General features: G+C 40.2%; 1 protein-coding gene across 1 annotated transcript in view; it reads left to right on the top strand.

The window, feature by feature from the left end:
• Positions 1-19284, top strand: part of LOC133998944 (junction plakoglobin-like) — a 161941-nt gene that overhangs the window by 134519 nt on the left and 8138 nt on the right. Inside the window, exons 12-15 of the mRNA XM_062438002.1 lie at positions 154-273; positions 7914-8064; positions 14894-15015; positions 16546-16588. Of these exons, the coding sequence (XP_062293986.1) occupies positions 154-273; positions 7914-8064; positions 14894-15015; positions 16546-16588 (436 nt within the window). The remainder of the gene's footprint in view (positions 1-153; positions 274-7913; positions 8065-14893; positions 15016-16545; positions 16589-19284) is intronic.

Raw genomic sequence — 19284 nt, 5'->3', positions numbered from 1 at the left:
AAACACATTTTATTCACAAAAGAAGTGCTTTACTGCTGAGCTTCATGTACTGCTGTCTGAACCCAACAGATGAAGCAGCGTTAGGTTATCTGGTCTATTTCTGTCTTTGATGTCTCTCTTTGTTTCTGTCTTTCTATCTGTATCTGTTATCAGGATGGTGTTCGTATGGAGGAAATAGTTGAAGGCTGCACAGGGGCACTTCACATTCTGGCCAGAGACCCCATAAACAGAGGAGAGATTGCCAGCATGCAGACCATACCACTGTTTGTGCAGGTACACTCACTGCATGAAAACCAGAATTGTCAGGCCCTTGAATGCTCACCGTGAAACACACCAAGGCAGCATAGCTGTTACAGTGTGTGAAGTCCACAGTTTGTTCCCCCTTTGCCTTCCTTCAAATTGTGGTCCAGTTCCTACGGCTACATATGGCACAATCTGCCCCATCGGTGAGATTCAAACTCTGGTCACTTCAAGTTATCCCTCTTAGATGTTAGTGAGGGCTGTGCTCCCATAAAGATACATGTGTGGGTAATATGTATTTGATGGCATTTTGTCGGAATGACTGTGCAGACATCTGTGATGAGTTGTGGTGTTCCTCGATTTTGCCTCCAGTCTTGCCTGAAGTGTGGCACACAGGTCAGTGAGCTCCTGGATACAAAACAATCCACCCAGAATCACTGTCAAAGATCAAATCAGTTGTGATGCCCCTCCAGAAGTCCATGTCATCTGCAGCTAGTATATCTTGCCTCACTTCCAGCAGCTGTAAAAACAAACAGTACAGATCAGCACTGTCAAATGCCTGTTGACACAATACATACTACTACTAATATAACTGTAAAATAATGTGACATCAACAAACAATATTCATTCATTCAATATTTATACCACTACTACAATGCACTGCACTTTACTGCCTCTTTGGAGATCTGGTCTTCATGGCTGCCACCTGAACTGCAAGGGCTGTCCCAGAAGTTCCTGTGTACTGTGTCATAGTATGTCTTACAGGCAGCTGCAAAAGAATTAAATGAGGCCGTCCATACACTTCTGGTCAATGACCTTTGACCTATCTCCAGTGTACTGTACGTCTCAATGGGCAGGTTTACATTCGATTCAATTCAGTTTTTTTTACATTAGGCCAAATCACAACAAAAGTTATCTCAAGACACTTTACATTGAGCAAGTCTAGACCGTACACTTGAATTTAATGACCCAAACATTCCACCTTAACCAACATAACAGCAGCAAGGACAAACTCCCTTTTAACGGGAAAAAACCTCAAGCAGAGCCGGACTCTAGGTGGGCGCCCATCTGCCTCGAACAGTTGAGAGAGGGAAGAAAGGAGAGAGGAGCAAGAGTCTGAGTGAGAGGGAAGAGAGGGAGACACAGAGAAGCACAACAACCACAAAGATAATAATTAAAGAAGTATGAGTAATGATAATAATAATAGTAGCGTGCAGGATATGGTTGACGTCCCTGGCTTCCACAGGAACGTGTCAGACAAGAGAGCTCCAAAACTCAGTTGAATAAATTAAGTTAGTAACATGGATTAAATTGCACATAAATATGAACAGATAAAGAGAGGAAGGAGCAGAAAGGAGCTCAGTGCATCATGGGAAGTCCCCTGGCAGTCTAGGCCTATAGCAGCATAACTAGGGTACAGTCCACAGGAAGCCTGGCCGGCCCTAACTATAAGCTTTATCAAAAAGGAAAGCCTATTCATAAATGTAGAGAGGAGGTCTGTTTCCCCCTGACTGAATCTAGAAGATGGTTCCACAGGAGAGGAGTATGATAACTGAAGGCTCTGGATATGATTAAAGGTATGTAAAAGGCCGTCCACACTAAGAACAATAACTATAACTATAACGCTGAACATATCAATGTGAGCATCCACGCGTATGATCTATAAACAGCTGTGTCAAGCATGCACTGTGCACTCCAGCTGTGTTAACAGCTAATGAAGATAGATGATCCATTAATGCTGTATGTTGTACGGAAAAATAAAAAAATAAAACCAGGATGGTTCAGCGGCCGTTGCTGATTCAGTGTGTTGATCAGAAGTATTTCAGACATTAGTTCGGGACAGCAGCTGATGTTGAAGCGTGATGCGCAAAAGGGCACAGATGAGCAGCTTTTATTGAGCTGTGGCAACGACACACAGTATGAGCACAGATCTGAAGCCTAAAAGATTCACAAACTTTGTTGTTTTTCCACTGGATGGAACAGAGGATGATGCTTTGTTTGACTCTGGGACTGACACAGAGTCTGGGGACAATGACAATACAGTGACTCGGGCGCAATATTTGCGCACAGCGACAGCGACAGCTCTGATGATGAGCCTAATCTGGACCTGGTCTGAGTTAATATACTGGTCCAGTTCAGTTAAGCAAATCATTACCGGACCATTAACCATTAACCCGACACACTGTTTCAGGTGTAATATTTGTGTTTTGATTGTGTTTTTAAAAAAAAGTTGAAAAAGTTTTGGACTATAAACACGTGTTTATAAATGAATAACTAATGGTGCATTCAAATAAAAGAGTGTTTTTCCCTGCATGACACCCCCCGAAATAGACTGTCTTATACACAGTTTTTTTTTTTTTTTTTACAATACAATAGTCCAGCCTAGAAGTAACAAATGCATGGACTAGTTTTTTCTGCATGATTTTGAGACAGGATGTGAAATGTGTTTTATGTGGGAGTTGAAGGACAAATCCTGATTAAATATATCTTCTATAGGTTCCTTACAGTGGTGCTGGAGGCCAGAGTAATGCCATCCAGAGTAGTTATATCATTAGATAATGTATCTCTGAGGTGTTTGGGGCCAGGCACAATTACTTCTGAGTTTAGTTGCAGAAAATTGTCAGTCATCCAGGCTCCTTTTGATGCAGAGGAGCAGCGGCTCTACTCCTAGCCTCCCCCTGGTGTCCAAGCTCCTAACCCTATCTCTAAGGCTGAGCCCAGACACTCTCCGGAGGAAACTCATTTCAGCCGCTTGTATCTGCAATCTTATTCTTTCGGTCACTATCCAAAGCTCGTGACCATAGGTGAGGGTTGGAACTTAGACAGACCGGTAAACCTTCTTCACCAGGACAGTCCGGTGCAACACCCACATTACTGCTGATGCCGCACCGATTCGCCTGTCATTCTCACCCTCCATCTTACCCTCACTCATGAACAGTGGCGGCTGGTGACAAAAATGTTTGGGGGGGGGCGCAATTTGATGGTTGTGGTCCTAGGGTTAGTGTCAAACAAACCGTAGAACCACTTCATACTGCAGCAAAAAAATAAAAATAAGAAAGGAAAACCAATCTAAAAACAACACTATAATGTTCCCTGTTTTGTCCCAGTATGGTATCTCAGACCCACAGAGAGAGGAATAAAAAAATATAATTAGACATGATAAAATGCCCATTTCACTCACATAACCTAAAGTTACCAGCAGTTAAATTACAGTTACCAATAAGGTAATATGCTTAAAAAGAGACACCACCTATATTTTAGTTATTGTGTCTTCAGTCCTGATTTCACTGTAATCTGTTAGTTGTTGCAGTACCTAAACATTACAATAGATGGCGCATTAAGCACTATACACTGCTGTGATTAAGCATAACTTATTTAACTTCTTATTATAATAATGAAATGTACCCAAATAAACTGTAATAGTCAAAATTACTTCCATCATTTCTTATCCTGCATTTATGCATTTTAATCTTTTACACTTATCATAGTTATGTCTTTTATAAAGTCTTTTTAACCTTTTACAATATTAATAACAGGAATGCAGCTACCAACTGATCTTTAGTATGTCCTGTTGGAGCTGCTGGATGCACCCACTGACTGAATCTACATTCCTCTTGTGAAGCTTGGCATAGAGGAAGGCCACATGTGGCTAGATGTGCTGAAAGAGCTGCAGAAAGAGCTCAGGAATGCTAAGCCTGCTAAAAAACTTAACTCCATGCTATTGTCTTGATGGCTGCAGCTTTCTGTTTGCATTCTTCAGAGAGATGTTTTAGGTCTCGTTCCCCCGTCATTGTCCACAACGTTTCGGTGCCAACACTTTGGAACAGCAAACAGATAAAGCAATAAAAATAATAACTCACACAACATCCAGCTAGCCAGCTCCGTTTATCATAACAGCAGTGGGAGAAGTTCCGGGTCTGATACCTCCATCACCTGCTGCTGCTGAAGCCGGTCCGGTCCAAACTGCTTTATCCAATTTTTCTCTTCTAGTTGAAGTCTTGTGAAATTATGTTTTTGTAGAGAAATTACCAAATAATCTTCTTTAATTTCCGCGGCTCCAGTTTAACGTCATCTCCTGAAACTACCGTCAGTAGGAGTTTGAGTGACAGCAGCTGACGGGAGGGCGTGAATAACAGCCAGAATTGTCCAATCACAGTAGATAGAAAAAACATAAAACAACAACAATTCGCTGCCAATCAAAGTGGGGTGTTCAGGGAAAACTGAAGGAGGCCAATCAGAGAGCAGCTTCAGGTCATGTGCTTGTCAAAAGTTTGAGGGCTTTCATTGACTCCCATTAGGCCGGCGCCCGACACACAGGAAGTACATATAGAAATTAATAAAATACCATTTGGAATCGATTTATAATGAATGCTGACTATTGCTGATAGACTAACAGGCGCATTTTTTTTCGATTTGGAGGGGCTGACTCACACTCGTCTCAGTGCCTGTTGGAGGTCCTGGTGTGTTGAGGCCAACAGAACCACATCATCCACAACAGTTCAGCAATTCTGAGGTCCCCAAACTGGACACTCCTCCCCACGGCTGCGCCTTGAGATCTTGTCCATGAAAATCACGAACAGGATCGGAGACAAGGGGCAGCCCTTGCGGAGCCCAACACCCACTGAGAACAGGTCTGACTTACTGCTAAGAATGCTGACACAGCTCTCACAGCGGTCGTATAGAGACCAAATGGCTCACAGCAGCTACCCTGGTAACCCATACTCCCACATCACCTCCCACAGGGTCCCCCCGAGGGACACGGTCTTAAGCCTTCTCCAAGTCCACAAAGCACATGTAGACTGGATGAGCAAATTCCCATGCCCCCTCCAGTAACCCTGCAAGGGTGAAGAGCTGGTCCACTGTTCCACGGCCAGGACAGAATCCGCATTGTTCCTCCTGAATCAAAGGTTCGACAATCAGCCGGAACTTCCTTTCCAGCACCCTAGCATAAGCTTTTCCCGGGAGGCTGAGAAGTGTTATCCCCCGATAGTTGGAACACACTCTCTGGTCCCCCTTTTTAAAAATGGAGACCACCATCCCGGTCTGCCAGTCCATGGGCACTGTCCCTGACCTCCATGCGAACATTGAAGAGGCGTACTAACCATGACAGCCCCACAATGTCCAGAGCCTTCAGCATCTCAGGGCGAATCTCATCCACCCCCGGGCACCTTGCCACTGAGGAGCTGTCTAACTACCTCAGTGACCTCTGCCAGGGATATGATTGAAGATCCCCCCGGATCTTCCAGCTCTGCCTCCTCTACAGAGGACATGTTGGCCGGGTTTAGGAGTTCCTCGAAGTGCTCCTTCCACCGCCCGACAATATCCCCAGTCAAGGTCAGCAGTTCTCCGCCTCTGCTGAAAACAATCTGAGCTAAGCCTTGCTTCCCCCTCCTGAGTCGCCTGACGGTTTGCCAGAACTTCCTCGAGGCCGTTCAATAGTCCTTCTCCATAGTCTCACCAAACTCCTCCCACACCCAGGTTTTTTTTGCCTCAGGTCAGATGATACAACTACAAAGTCGATCATCAACCTTTGGCCTCAGGTGCTCTGGTACCACGTACACTTATGAACACTCTTATGTTCGAACATGGTGTTTGTTATGGCCAATCCGTGGCTAGCACAGAAGTCCAACAACAACTCGCCACTCGGGTTCAGATCGGGCAGGCTGTTCCTCCCAGTCACCCCCTTCCAGGTTTCTCCATTATTGCCCACGTGGGCGTTGATGTCTCCCAGCCCAACTATGTCCAGCTGGTATCCCTCCACCTCCCGCACTAGCTCCGGCTCCTTCCTCGCCAGCGAGGTGACATTCCACGTTCCCAGAATCAACTTGCAACGCTGAGGATCTGCACGCCTAGGCCCACGCCTCTGCCCAATGCCCGCTTGGCATTGCACCCAACCCCAGACTTCATCCCTGCAGGTGGTGGGTCCACAGGGCGGCAGATCCACGTTATTTCTTTGGGCTGTGCCCGGCCGGGCCCCATGGAAGGCCCGGCCACCAGGCGCTCACCGGTGAGCTCCCCTCCCAGGCCTGGATCCAGGAGGGTGCCCCGGTTTACCTATTCTGGGCGAGGTTCCTGTAACCCTGTGTTGCCGTTTCATCTGGGGTTCTCTTTAATTGTTCTTAGTCTGGACCCTCACCTGGGACCAATTTGCCTTGGGAGACCCTACCAGGGGCTAATGCCCCCGACAACACAGCTCCCAGGGTCACTGGGATGCGCAAATCTTGGATAAGATACTGAACCCAAACTGCTCCTGAAGGCTGTGCCATTGTTGTGCCCTTAAACAGGGAAAATAGTGAGGGAAGAGGGATGAATAAACACACACTCTGCTCTTGCCTTCACTCGTCTGTATTGAATCTTAATTATATACAGTACAACCAAATTCACACATTTTCCCAGTATGAATACACTCAGTCTCAGGACCACAGTTTCCATGACTAAGTTATCCTCTATGGTTTTCTAAATAATGTAAATTATATTTTTAACCAGCATAGACTGCAACTTACATGAAATACATTTACCTTTTTAACTTATGTATTTTAGTTAACACATAAACTGACTTGTTACAGTAATAAAATACCATTTTTAAGCATCTTACAGAAAATACCTCTGTGACAAACTCAAATATAGAAAATGGCGGAACAACAGTCAGGCGCTAAAGCGAGGCAGTAACAGTAGCTAGCTTACACGGTGACGAAGTTAGCCAGAAACTCTTTGACAACATAAAAGTACAAAATTCACCTCTTTCTCTCACAATGAACAACCATGACAAAATAACAATTATTAACAACGTGTGTCACTAAATTTATAGTGCTTTGTGTACGGTAATTACCTTAAACAGGGAAAATAGTGAGGGAAGAGGGATGAATAAACACACACTCTGCTCTTGCCTTCACTCGTCTGTATTGAATGAGGAAGAGTAGCGCGATTCCCCCTACTGAAGCCCTGAGGCATTACCAATAGATCGACGCATAATCAACCCAGACAAAGAACACACACAATGAAATAACAATGAAATAATGTGTTAAGAAAGTCGAACACAATGCATAACGCTGAAAAGGAATCAAATTATGTTTCTGGAAAATCAAATTATTTTAAAATTCTTAACTACCACACCATCAGTGTGTAAATGTGTGTGTGAATGCTTAGCTGCTCCTGATGAGAATGCACCTTGCATGGCAGCCTGCCATCAGCGTATGAACATGTGTATGAATGGGTGAATGTGTCTTCTAGTGTACAAGGGCTATGAGTGGTCAGAGGACTAGAGAGGCGCTATATAAATGCTATCCATTTGCCTTTAGTTTTCCTGTTAACCTCTCCTTCTTATCCTACTTACAAACATGAACAACTTAACTTGTTGGATGAGCAACCAAACTATCACCGTGAAAAAGTGTGCTGCTAACTTCAGGCTATAGATAATTAGCTGCTTAGCTGCACCATGATAAACAGCATATAAACATACCTGCAAAATTCAAAGCATGAACTTTTTGCTGTACATTGCTAACCTACTGCACTAATTAAATGGAAAAAACAGTGGTGCAGACTGAAAATTCTTACAATCAAGATATGGTTCTTTATTGAAAGACAAAGATGTCGGCTGTATATTCTGTACTGTTTGGTCTAAACCAATCTCTAAGATCTCTGGGTTGTGTGTGTGTTTGTGTATGTGTGTCCAGCTGCTGTACTCATATGTGGAGAATGTGAAGCGAGTGTCAGCGGGCGTCCTGTGTGAGCTGGCCCTGGACAAACAGTCTGCCGAACTCATCGATGCAGAGGGAGCATCAGCACCACTCATGGAACTACTCCACTCCAACAACGAGGGAATTGGTATGTCTGTTTCCCTCTCTTCTCTCTTTCCTATACTCACAAGCACACATGCACGCACACACACAGAATAAGAGCTATTCCTGCTCAAGAGGTACTTGTCAACTAACACCAATATATGCTGTTTAATGCAGGGTGGTCTTCCATTTCATCGATTTGATTGATTTTATTTGATTCTCATGCAATTATTTTGATAGATTTGAATTCAGTTTCACTTTGAAAAAATGTACCACAGACCTAAAAAGCTTCAAAATAAAATAAATTAATTAAATGTAGGTTTTAAAATATCTTTATAACTGTGGTTCAAAGTTGTTCATAACAAAGACTTGTTCTTTACTTGGTGACAGCAAAGATGTGGTAAATTGCATCATAATCTGAAGTTTTCTCACAATAAAGATGATATTGTATGAAATAATAAAGACTAATTTTATCAGCAAGCCTTTGGGGTGGATTATTTCACTACGAATTCATGATCTCTGATTATTTGTTCAATGTAAAATCAGAAAATAAAAGGACATCTATCTATCTATAAATGACAGCAACGTCTGTCTTTCTGTCTGTCTGTCATTCGCATATCTCTTGAGTCGTTCATCTGATTGATTTCAAACGTGACAGGTGTCTTGCTACGGGCACGAGTAAGTGCAGTGCCAAGTTTGACGTTGTTTGTATAAGAAATGTCAAAGATATAGATAAATATATCGTTAAAAGAAGCACACATTTGCTGTTGTCGCTCTAGCCGCTGGCCACTCCCCCTCTCGCACAGCACACTGAGCACAGCGCAGGATCAGAGTTAGAGAGGGTATAAGGCAGTGGAGCTTTGGCAGCTACACGTCAGACCCTCAAAAAAATGGATGAAACTGAAAACACTTCAAATAGCCCAGGCTACTTTGTAGTAAAAACACACGCAGACATCCCAACTCTCCTGGAAGTTCAAGGAGTCTCCCGCATATTGATAGCGGCTCCTTGACGCCCGCAAATGAGACATCTCCCAGAATCTGGATCAAGCAAGTGTGACTGCGCGTGTGTGTGTTTGTGTGACTATCAATGCAGCGCGTGTGAGAGCACAGCGTCCTGATAGCTGTGTTGCTGCTTATTAGACCCTCCTGGAACAGACCTCCCGGAAATGACTTTTTGCAGGTTGGGATGTCTGCACACGCAAAAACAGATTTTGCACTGGTACTGCACTAGTTCACAAAAATGTAAACTAGGTCAGGAATGTCAGCCTTATCATATTTAACTTTTAAAAATGTGGCCCAACATGTCAGACCGCCACACATTCTTTCTGTAGTAGCTTTGCAATACTCATTGTGGAAAAAAATATAACTGGGGTCAACTGTTAACTTTGAGAAACAAACCATTACAAGTCCCTTTGGCAGCTGATGAAACTGAAAAGGCATGTGTATTGCTGGCTGGCAAATCGTGACTGCCATCTGCTGGAATTCGTTATAAGTGAGACTGGAGTTTCCCTGAGGACACATAGGCAAATTTTGCAAAGTGCAAAGAAATTAATTGCCATTTATATTGTAAAAAGGCTGCCACAATTGTACAACATTACATCCTTAAATTTTACAGATTACCCACAACTTTTGAGCTTTTACTTTTTGTGGCCTGTTCAAATCCTTTACTGTAATTTAGCCAATTATTGATCAATACATCAGTGTCGAAGTTTAACAAATAAACATAATCAATCAAACATTCAATCAACTTTGCTTTTCATTCATAAAAATGTAAAAACGTTGACATCAAGCCACAAAAGTAGCTTCCTGAACTGAACGTTAACCCAGCAAAGCACTTTGAAGTAATAATTAAGTATTTGAATATTATATGGAAAATCATACAGTATGTTCACAGCCCTGATCACACCTGAGGCTAAGTTTTTATGGTTTGGGTCCCTTGCTTCCAATGAATGCTACAACATACAGTATTTAGTATGCTTCCAGCTTTGTGTTCTTACTTTTTCTGCTTCAACATGACAAGAAGGTTGTTACAGCTGCACACTGATGCCCATTTTTTTTGTATTTTCTGTATTTCAAAAGTCATTAACACACACAGTCAATGATATAATGTCTATGCTGTAACTCTGCTTCATGTAAGCATTATGGCATTTTATTCATCTCATACTCTCTCACTTCATCTATTTTCTTCCTAAGAGTTCAGCCTTCAGAATTGTGCATTTTAATCTGACCCACATTTTGTGTACATTAACAGTTTTTATTTTAATTCAAGTGTATTTCCATTTGATATGTATGTTTGATATTATGTCAAACTGATACGTGTTTCTGTATAACATTTGTTTTTCTCAACCCAGTTCAGTTCATTTTTGAAAGGGGCTTTATTGGAATCAATGTTCCAAGAACAATGTTGCCAAAGCGTCAAATTACAATTTATCCAAATAATTGGACAGTACATAATAACTGTAATATGAGCATGAACACAATATTAATTATATACAGTATATCTAATGCATGCATTTGTGTGTATGCTGATGAAGGGTTTATATTAAGGGAAGGATGAAAAGGTACAATAGCCGTATTGAATCCCCAGTTAAAACAGTAAAATAAATGTAAATAGAGTTGAACTTACCGGTAAATTGCAATCCCAATGAACATCTCTTTTCTGGATGAAGAATTCAGTTTCTTTGTCTGCAATTTTAACAACATACCCATTTTCTATATTCTAATGGATTTAATCAGATCATACATTTTGTCCCTCATACCACATACAGTACATACCACCATGGGCAATAGAGTCCATCATGCCAAATAGAGTTAAAAGCAATAAAATAAGTGAAAATTGTACCATTTTTTGTTAGGTGTACATGTTTGTTACTTGTAAGGATGTGTGTTCGTCAAGGAAATCTAGTATTCTTTTATTTTTTATTTTGAATATTACAGAATAATTTAACAAGACCACTGCTGACATAAATACCACGGTAGTTATCTCTGTGCGACACACATGAACACATCTTCACATATTTTTGACGTAAACACAGACACTATTGTGTCAGGGTAAATGGATGTACCACAAGCCATAATTCATTCTGGCCCTCTCACACACATACATTCTCCTTACACATACATATATTTTCACTCTCACACACATAAGTTCTCCTTACACATACATATATTTTCACTCTCACACACATACGTTCTCCTTACACATGCATATATTTTCACCCTCACACACATACATTCTCCTTACACATACATATATTTTCTCTCACACACATACGTTCTCCTAACACATACATATATTTTCACTCTCACACACATACGTTCTCCTTACACATGCATATATTTTCACCCTCACACACATACATTCTCCTTACACATACATATATATTTTCTCTCACACACATACGTTCTCCTTACACATGCATATATTTTCACCCTCACACACATACATTCTCCTTACACATACATATATTTTCTCTCACACACATACATTCTCCTTTCACACACATATATTTTCACTCTCACACACATACATTCTCCTTTCACATACACATATATACTTCTCACATAAATTTTACACCTAACCGTGTCCATGAACTCCCGAAGTTCATGGATGCGCATTGTCATGGCAACGGACATAACAACTGCGCAAGCTGACCAACATGGTGGAGTCTGAAGCGTCTGCTGCAGGACGGTAAGTTAGCTTCAGTTTGGGAAGCAGCATTTATTGCTCTGATAGTACAGTAGCATGTGTTTTATTAACAAGTGTGATAATAAGCCTGGCAGTATTTAACAAGGTGTTAACAAGCTTTGACTTCGGCTTTAACAAGCCGAAGCTTATTAAAGCCGATAGACGGGAAGAGTAACGTCACACAGTGGAGTTATTTAGAGGGAAATAACGTGATATGTCTCCTGTAGTAAATAACATATTTATACCAAGTTTACAGGTAATATGCCTGATGTTATTTATGTGTTATTGCTATCATGGTGCAGCTCTGTTCATGGGGGGGGGGGGGGCAGAGGTCAGAGTTCAACCAGTTCAATGAGTCTGAAACCAGGTGAGCTACAAGTGAGCAGACGCTGCAGGCTCACAGACTTACAGCTGAGTAAGTTGCTTTACTTGCTTGTATTATTACATAAATACCCTCCATAAATACCCCTGTCCTGTGAAATAAGTGTAACAGCATTACATCTGGATTGACACTGGCTCTACATATAATGTGAAAACTGCATCGGGTCATAATAAAATCTGACTTATGAACCCTAATAAATGTTAACAATTTTCTCATTTCAGGAGATAATTCAGGACCTGGAACTTGAGCAGTCTCAGCTGCAGCGCTGTCTGATGAGGGACCCAAGCATGATGTTCAACCTACTGTCTTCATCACCTGGAGACCCCCTGAAGCCACACCCCACGCTGTCCAGGGTCAGCCAGCCTGGTGTTTCTGCCAGAGATGCAGATTCCTTCCAACATGAAGCACTCAGAGACAGAAGAGTAGTTATACCAAGCAGTGTGTGTGGAGATCTGTCACCCAGACTATTTTACTGTATTTCCTTAATTTTATAAGTTTTTCTTATTTATTTGTAGGTTTCTTTTTTTTTTTTTCATTGTTTGGTGAAAATTTAAAATAAATATGGAAAATAACACATGGGTGTTTGTAATAACATTTTCAATTCATCATTGCAAAGTAAAATTACTTAATCTATGTATTATTATCAGTATAAAACAGAACAATCACGATATCAGTAGAAATAAGAAAAATGTACACAAACATTTGTAAATTGTATAAATTCTTAGATGATTTCGATACTCAGTTGTTAGATGAAGCTAGTTACTCTAAGTATGTGACACAGAGGCGAGGAGGCACGACTGGAGGAAAAGACATTTATGGGGAATAGAAATGGGATATTGAACTGGGGAAAAGGCTGAAGACGAGCTTGGGCTGGGGAAATGCTGTGGGGAGCAGAGCTGGAGCCGCGCAGGTCTAGAGAAGAATCCAGAAGAGTGCAGAGCAGGGTCCAGGTCTGAGGAGCAGGGTCCAGGTCTGAGGAGCAGGCTACAGGATGAGAGGCTTGGAGGTTTCTGGAGAAAAGAATAAATACAGACCCATTATTAGTCTTATGCCATTGTTACTGAATAACTGTGAATATACAGTAATGTGCAATGTAAAACATTCATATAAAGTTAGATTGTAACAACTGTGTGGAGCAAATATATATTTTATTTTTGTTTTGGAAATCGCCAGGCCTTGATTTGTTCAGCTGAATTAAAAAAAACATCATATTAAACATCATCTAACTAACAACATGCAGTTTTGAAAAAAAATATATTTTTGTTTGTGCTATTGTTTTATACAGACATACATTTCTATTGTCTAGTGTTGATTTGTGTGTTTTCTTTTCCTCTGCAATGCCTGGATAACCTGCTGCTCTAAATCAAGATTGTCCAAATATTGTAAACGGTAACAGCCTGTAAACAGTTTGAAAGCAGTGAACAAACACCAGATACACAGCGAGCAATTACACAACAGCTAACGTTAGCGCACTGCCAACGTTAGCTGCAAAGCTTCAAACAGCTGTAGTAACAACTCTGCTACTTTAAGCTACGTTCAGACCAAACGTGATGAAGCCAGCTGGGCTATACGTCATGACGTAAGTGACGTCGGGAAAATCTCAATGCCGCTTCAAAAGTTCAAAATGTTCAACTCGCGTTATTTTCGCGGCATCGCGTCGCGTGTATCGCATCGTCCGGCGCGAATTCGCATCTAATCGCATGTTTGCATCGACTTAACATGTAATCTTGTCGAGTGACATTGCGTCATCGCACTTGGTCTGAACGCACCTTTACAGATAACATCACAACAACAACCACATATCCTGACTAACTAGACAGTGAGCTGAAGGTCAGCAGGTAACGTCACAGTTTATGTGAAGCAGCACCGATGTTACTCACCTGTCTTGTACAGCAGCGTCCGCCTTCACTCTCCGGTCCTCCCCCGGGTCTCCGTCTGCCCCTCTGCCGACTCTCCGTCTGTTTCACCGCCGTTATAAAACCACACCGATGTGTCCGCGGGTCCTTGTCTGGTCAAAGTCCTTCTTTTATATGTTTTATTCTTCTAACCCTCTCTGGGTGTTTCTCGGTCACTTCTCCGTCTCCACTATGTTTGTACCAGACTCAGAGTTTCTCGCTCCGACTGCATACACTACGTGACCCAGGGGCGGGTTGCAACCATTGCTTATTAAGTGTATACCGCCACCTACTGTACCGGAGTATGTAGATGATAAATGCTGCCTTCCGTTTCAACTATACTCTCACTCACACATACATACATTCTCCTTTCACATACATTTATTTTCACTCTCACATACATATATTACTTATAGTATGAAAATGTATAAATATGACAGTGAAAATATATGTGTGAATGAAAATATATGTATGTGGAAGGAGAATGTATGTGTGTGAGAGTGAAAATATATGTATGGGAAAGGAGAATGTATGTATGTGTGTGAGAATGAAAATATATGTATGTGAAAGGAGAATGTATGTGTGTGAGAGTGAAATTATATGTATGTGTAAGGAGAATGTATGTGTGTGAGAGGGCCAGAATGAATTATGGCTTGTACGGCCCCTCATACCACCATGTCAACACCTCACAAAAGCAGCCTTTTTTCAGATTTGCTCTCTCACTTGTGTCCTCACTTGTCTCATGTGTATATATATACACATATATATATGTATATGTATATGTGTGTGTGTATATATATTGTTTTCTTCTTTTGCAAAAAATGGGTGATCTCTTCTTTTAATCTTTCAGATGTCTGTTCCACTTGAATCTGTTGAAAAAATTAAAAATGACTCTTATGTCTTCCTACAGCCACCTACGCTGCAGCAGTACTATTCCGAATTTCAGAAGATAAGAGTTCAGACTACAGGAAGAGAGTGTCAGTGGAGCTTACACATTCACTCTTCAAACACGACCCTGCTGCCTGGGAAATGGTAAGAACCCTGTGTGTATGTTTGCCATGACACAAAAGCTTGACTTTAACATCACCCAAAGTAGACACTGCAAAATGGTAAAATAAAATGCATAAAAATACAACTACTCATATGATAAAAGTCTGTCAAAGCAGTGGGCTCTATAAACAGAAACTAATAATTTGAGGAGTTTAAGTCCAGGTTTCAGAACAAGGCATCACCCTGAAACTGCTCCAGCCAACACATTTATAAAAAAATACACATTCGAATAGTAATTTCAGCATTCAATTGTTGCTATTTTTTTCCAGTTTGAATTATATTCGAATACCGTAATTCTTTCCAACAGTCCTACTTGTTACCTGTTAAAAAATGTAGTCATTAACATAATCCAAGTTTTAAAATATTAAAGTCATGTAACTTGATTACTTTGTTATTTTTGGGTGATGTCAATACCAAATATGCAATAATAAAGACATAGGGCAGTGGAAATGAGACAAGTAATAGCATCTAATCCATAAGGCACCCACAAAGAGTGAAATGCAGCTGCTGTATGTAAATGAGGTAATATTGATACATTTGGCGCAAAATTGGCCCCTTTTTATGAAAATATGCATAATTGCAAAAATTGTCTAATTCACAAATGGGAGGTGTGTGTTCAGAATTGGTGTTAACAGCACAGTGCTGATGGAATATATGGTAAATCCATCAGGGCTGCTTTATTACAAACACTCCCACGTAGTTGTGTTCACCACGCTGAGCTGATTTGTGTTGTCCCACTCAGGACTGCTCACCAAGGCAGTAGGTTGTTTTTTTTGGGCAACAGTCCAGATAACGTGTGGCACTTTTCTGTGTGACAAAGCAACTACTGCTCTCTCCCCACAGACATGGGATTCTTCTGTGAGCTGGCATTTCTTTCTCTTTATTTCTTTTGCTACTAACCCTGTAACACACACACACACACACACACACACACACACACACACACACACACACACACACACACACACACACACACACATATATACACACATATATACCTTATTTTGTAACTTCTTTTTTTTTTTAAACATAAAGCTTCATGATTTACAAAGAAAACATAAAATAGATGTATTTGTTTAACTTCAGTTTCAAAAATTTTTTTTTAAAAAGAGCAATGGAAAAATAGTCAAAAATGATTTAAGTATCATTTTCATTCGTTGAATTTGGGGTTTGATGAGCAATAGAAGAGTCTAAGTAAAAATCTAAGATTTGCATACTTTAATACTTTTTACATTTATTTTTTGGTTGTGGGACAGTTTGCACCAATTCAGTACAATGGCCCAGTCATGATTCAAAATGTTAAAGTTAGCTACTACCTCCACATTCACTTTTTCATACAATAGTGTATTCCTAATTGATTCCAGTTGGTCACTGGACTGCTGCTAACTTTGTATAAGAAAGGCTCTTTGTTCAGTGGAAGTGATTAGAAAGATTTGTGTGTGTCTCCTGAAACAATGTTTCCTTTGCATTGTACAAAATCATTGATCATACTGTTTGTCTCTGTCTCTCCAGGCTCATACTGCAGTTCCATTGGAGCCCACATATCTTGCTGATGGTGAGTACTGATTTATAGGAAAATACTCCCAGAACTCCTAATTTAATTGAAACTATAACACAGCTCGTTTTGAAACCTTTAAATGGGATATATTCAGATCATTTCCAGGTCTTTATGTATATTCTAGGCCTCTACTGTAATATCTGTGCATGATTTACAGTTAAAAAACCCCTCCTTATTTATCTTATACTGGCCGCATGCAGCCTTTCAGTTCAGCCTGTGTCTAAAATACGCAGTTTCAGCTCATGTCTTAAAGGCTCAGCAACACTTCTGCTGGCTCTAGTGGCTACATATTGTACATTCCAGCAGGTTTTATAACTTTGACAACATCTGACATCATAACAGTGTAAAAAATAACATAAAATCCCCAAAAGCATGTTCCTTGTAAGTGATGATCATGTTTGTCTAAAACTAATTGTTTTACATCTCAGTTGAGTTTCATCATGTGGCCACAATTACAGCTACTGTTACTTCTGTTTATGTTAGAGAGTCTTCTAGTCAAAGCTGCGTTTTATTCAGTATTTCTAGTGTCTACCTCATTTTTAGTCAGCACTGACTGTCACTTTGGAAAATATTTCTTATAGATTGTCCAACCACTACAACAGAATTATACATCTGCTCTTTAAGGGATGGCTTCTTGTTCATTTCAGGCATCACACTACACAATTATACCTTTCCTATCATATCAGTAATTTAAGATTATCAGTTTAATAGTTTTGAATCAGGACCTTAAGTAATTTGATCATGTAGTAAATGTAAAATTGGGTCTGCCAAATTAGTAGCTACAGCTGTTAATTAAATTTGTCAGATACATATTTCATCAGCATTTGGATAAATATGAGTTGCTGGATCAACAGATACACATTATTAGAGGACCCTGGTCAGGATTGAGGCCAAATCAACTTAATCAGTACATTCCAAGTTAATACTATTACTCTAAACATTGCATAGAAGAACTGGAGTTGATCACAGTGGCACAAAAAGGACATAACAATAATATCCCACCAAGCCCTAACACCAAGACAGCACTGGACATCCTGCTAACAGCCATCAGTAAACTATAGACTGCTCACCCTGATGGGATTTTTATTGTAGTTTGGGATTTAAACCAAGCCAGTCTGAAAATTGTCCTCCCTAAATGTTACCTGCACATGGAATTTCCTACTGAAGTCCTACAATGGATTATGTTTATAGTAACATTAGGGAAGGATACAAGGTCTCTACACTCCCACGATAGCGTCCATGTTTAGGGTAGAGGTGGTGACTTTGATTGACAGGTGACACTCGGTAGGGGGCGGGGCTTCAGCAAACTCGGCAGGAACGCCCACAGCGTTTGGGAGCAGAGAAAGGGGCTGAATTTTACACAACTTTGAAGCCTAATTTCACATAATTAGGAATTTTTTTAATCATTCACATTTGGCAGGGTGGTTAACAACACACTTTTCTGTGGTATGTCAAACTCAGAACACATATTTATTCTTACTTTACAGGGACTTTAATTAGTTTAAATAAATATTATTTATGCTTAAATATGATTAACATTTACTTAATATTTTCAGGTATGTTAAGTTGAGAATAAAGTACATTACACTGGATACTGATTAGTAAGATGTACTTAATACTCGAAACCAGAATATGATCAGGGTGACTTTTGAACCGGGATGAGTACATGATTTATTTCCAGTCAATTTCCAAGCAGATTTCCAGTCATAAAAAAGTATAATAAAATCTACTCTCTTAATGATAAGATTTACTTAATAATTTCATAACAGTGAGGTTCCTGTCTGTGAAAAAATGAAGTAGACTTTAATTAATTAGTTTAAATAAATATTATTTATGCTTAAATATGATGAACATTTACTTAATATTTCAGGGATGTTAAGTAGAGAATAAAGTACATTACACTTGATACTGACTAGTAAGATGTACTCAATACTCGAAACCAGAATATGATCAGGGTGACTTTTGAACACTGGAAATAAATCGTGTACTCGTTCCGGCAGCAGCCCCGTAGCACTCAAAATTTCCCTGGAACTTTCTAGTTATAAGGTTATTGTTACATGGTTTGTTTATAGGTGTGTAACTTGTTTACATTGAAATATTGCACCTTTGTTACCTATTCTAGTGTTCAAAACACTCTGCTCAGGCTGAAATATTGCACCTTTGTTACCTATTCTAGTCTTCAAAACACTATGCTCAGGCTGAAATGTTGCACTTTGTTGTTACTATTCTGTGCTACTTTTACCTCTGGAGTTCCCATCCAACGATTCAGCCAGACTTTTTTTTTTACATGTGATTTTGTTGTTCTGTTTTGGTTTTTTTGCCAGTGCCATAAAGCCACAATGCTGGGGGATATGTGGTATTTTACATATTTGAAAAGAAAATATTGTACTGTCACTTTCATAGAATTGGCTTCTTTATTTTATAAAATATCTACAACAAATATTAACCGTAGAATCAAATCGTATTGTTCTTACTCTGTATCGAATCGATTCGTATCGAATCGGTCTGTATTAAAAGGCTATTATTTTTTAATCGAATTGTAACCTGTGTTTCTAGATGCATATTGAATATTCAACCCTAACACACACACACACACACACACACACACACACACACACACACACACACACACACACACATACACACACAGACTTACTTACATAATATCCTGGTCACTTACCTTAATCCTAACC

Source organism: Scomber scombrus, chromosome 18 (genome assembly GCF_963691925.1).
Source record: "Scomber scombrus chromosome 18, fScoSco1.1, whole genome shotgun sequence".
Lineage (NCBI taxonomy): Eukaryota > Metazoa > Chordata > Actinopteri > Scombriformes > Scombridae > Scomber > Scomber scombrus.
This window is presented reverse-complemented; position numbering and strand designations above follow the sequence as displayed.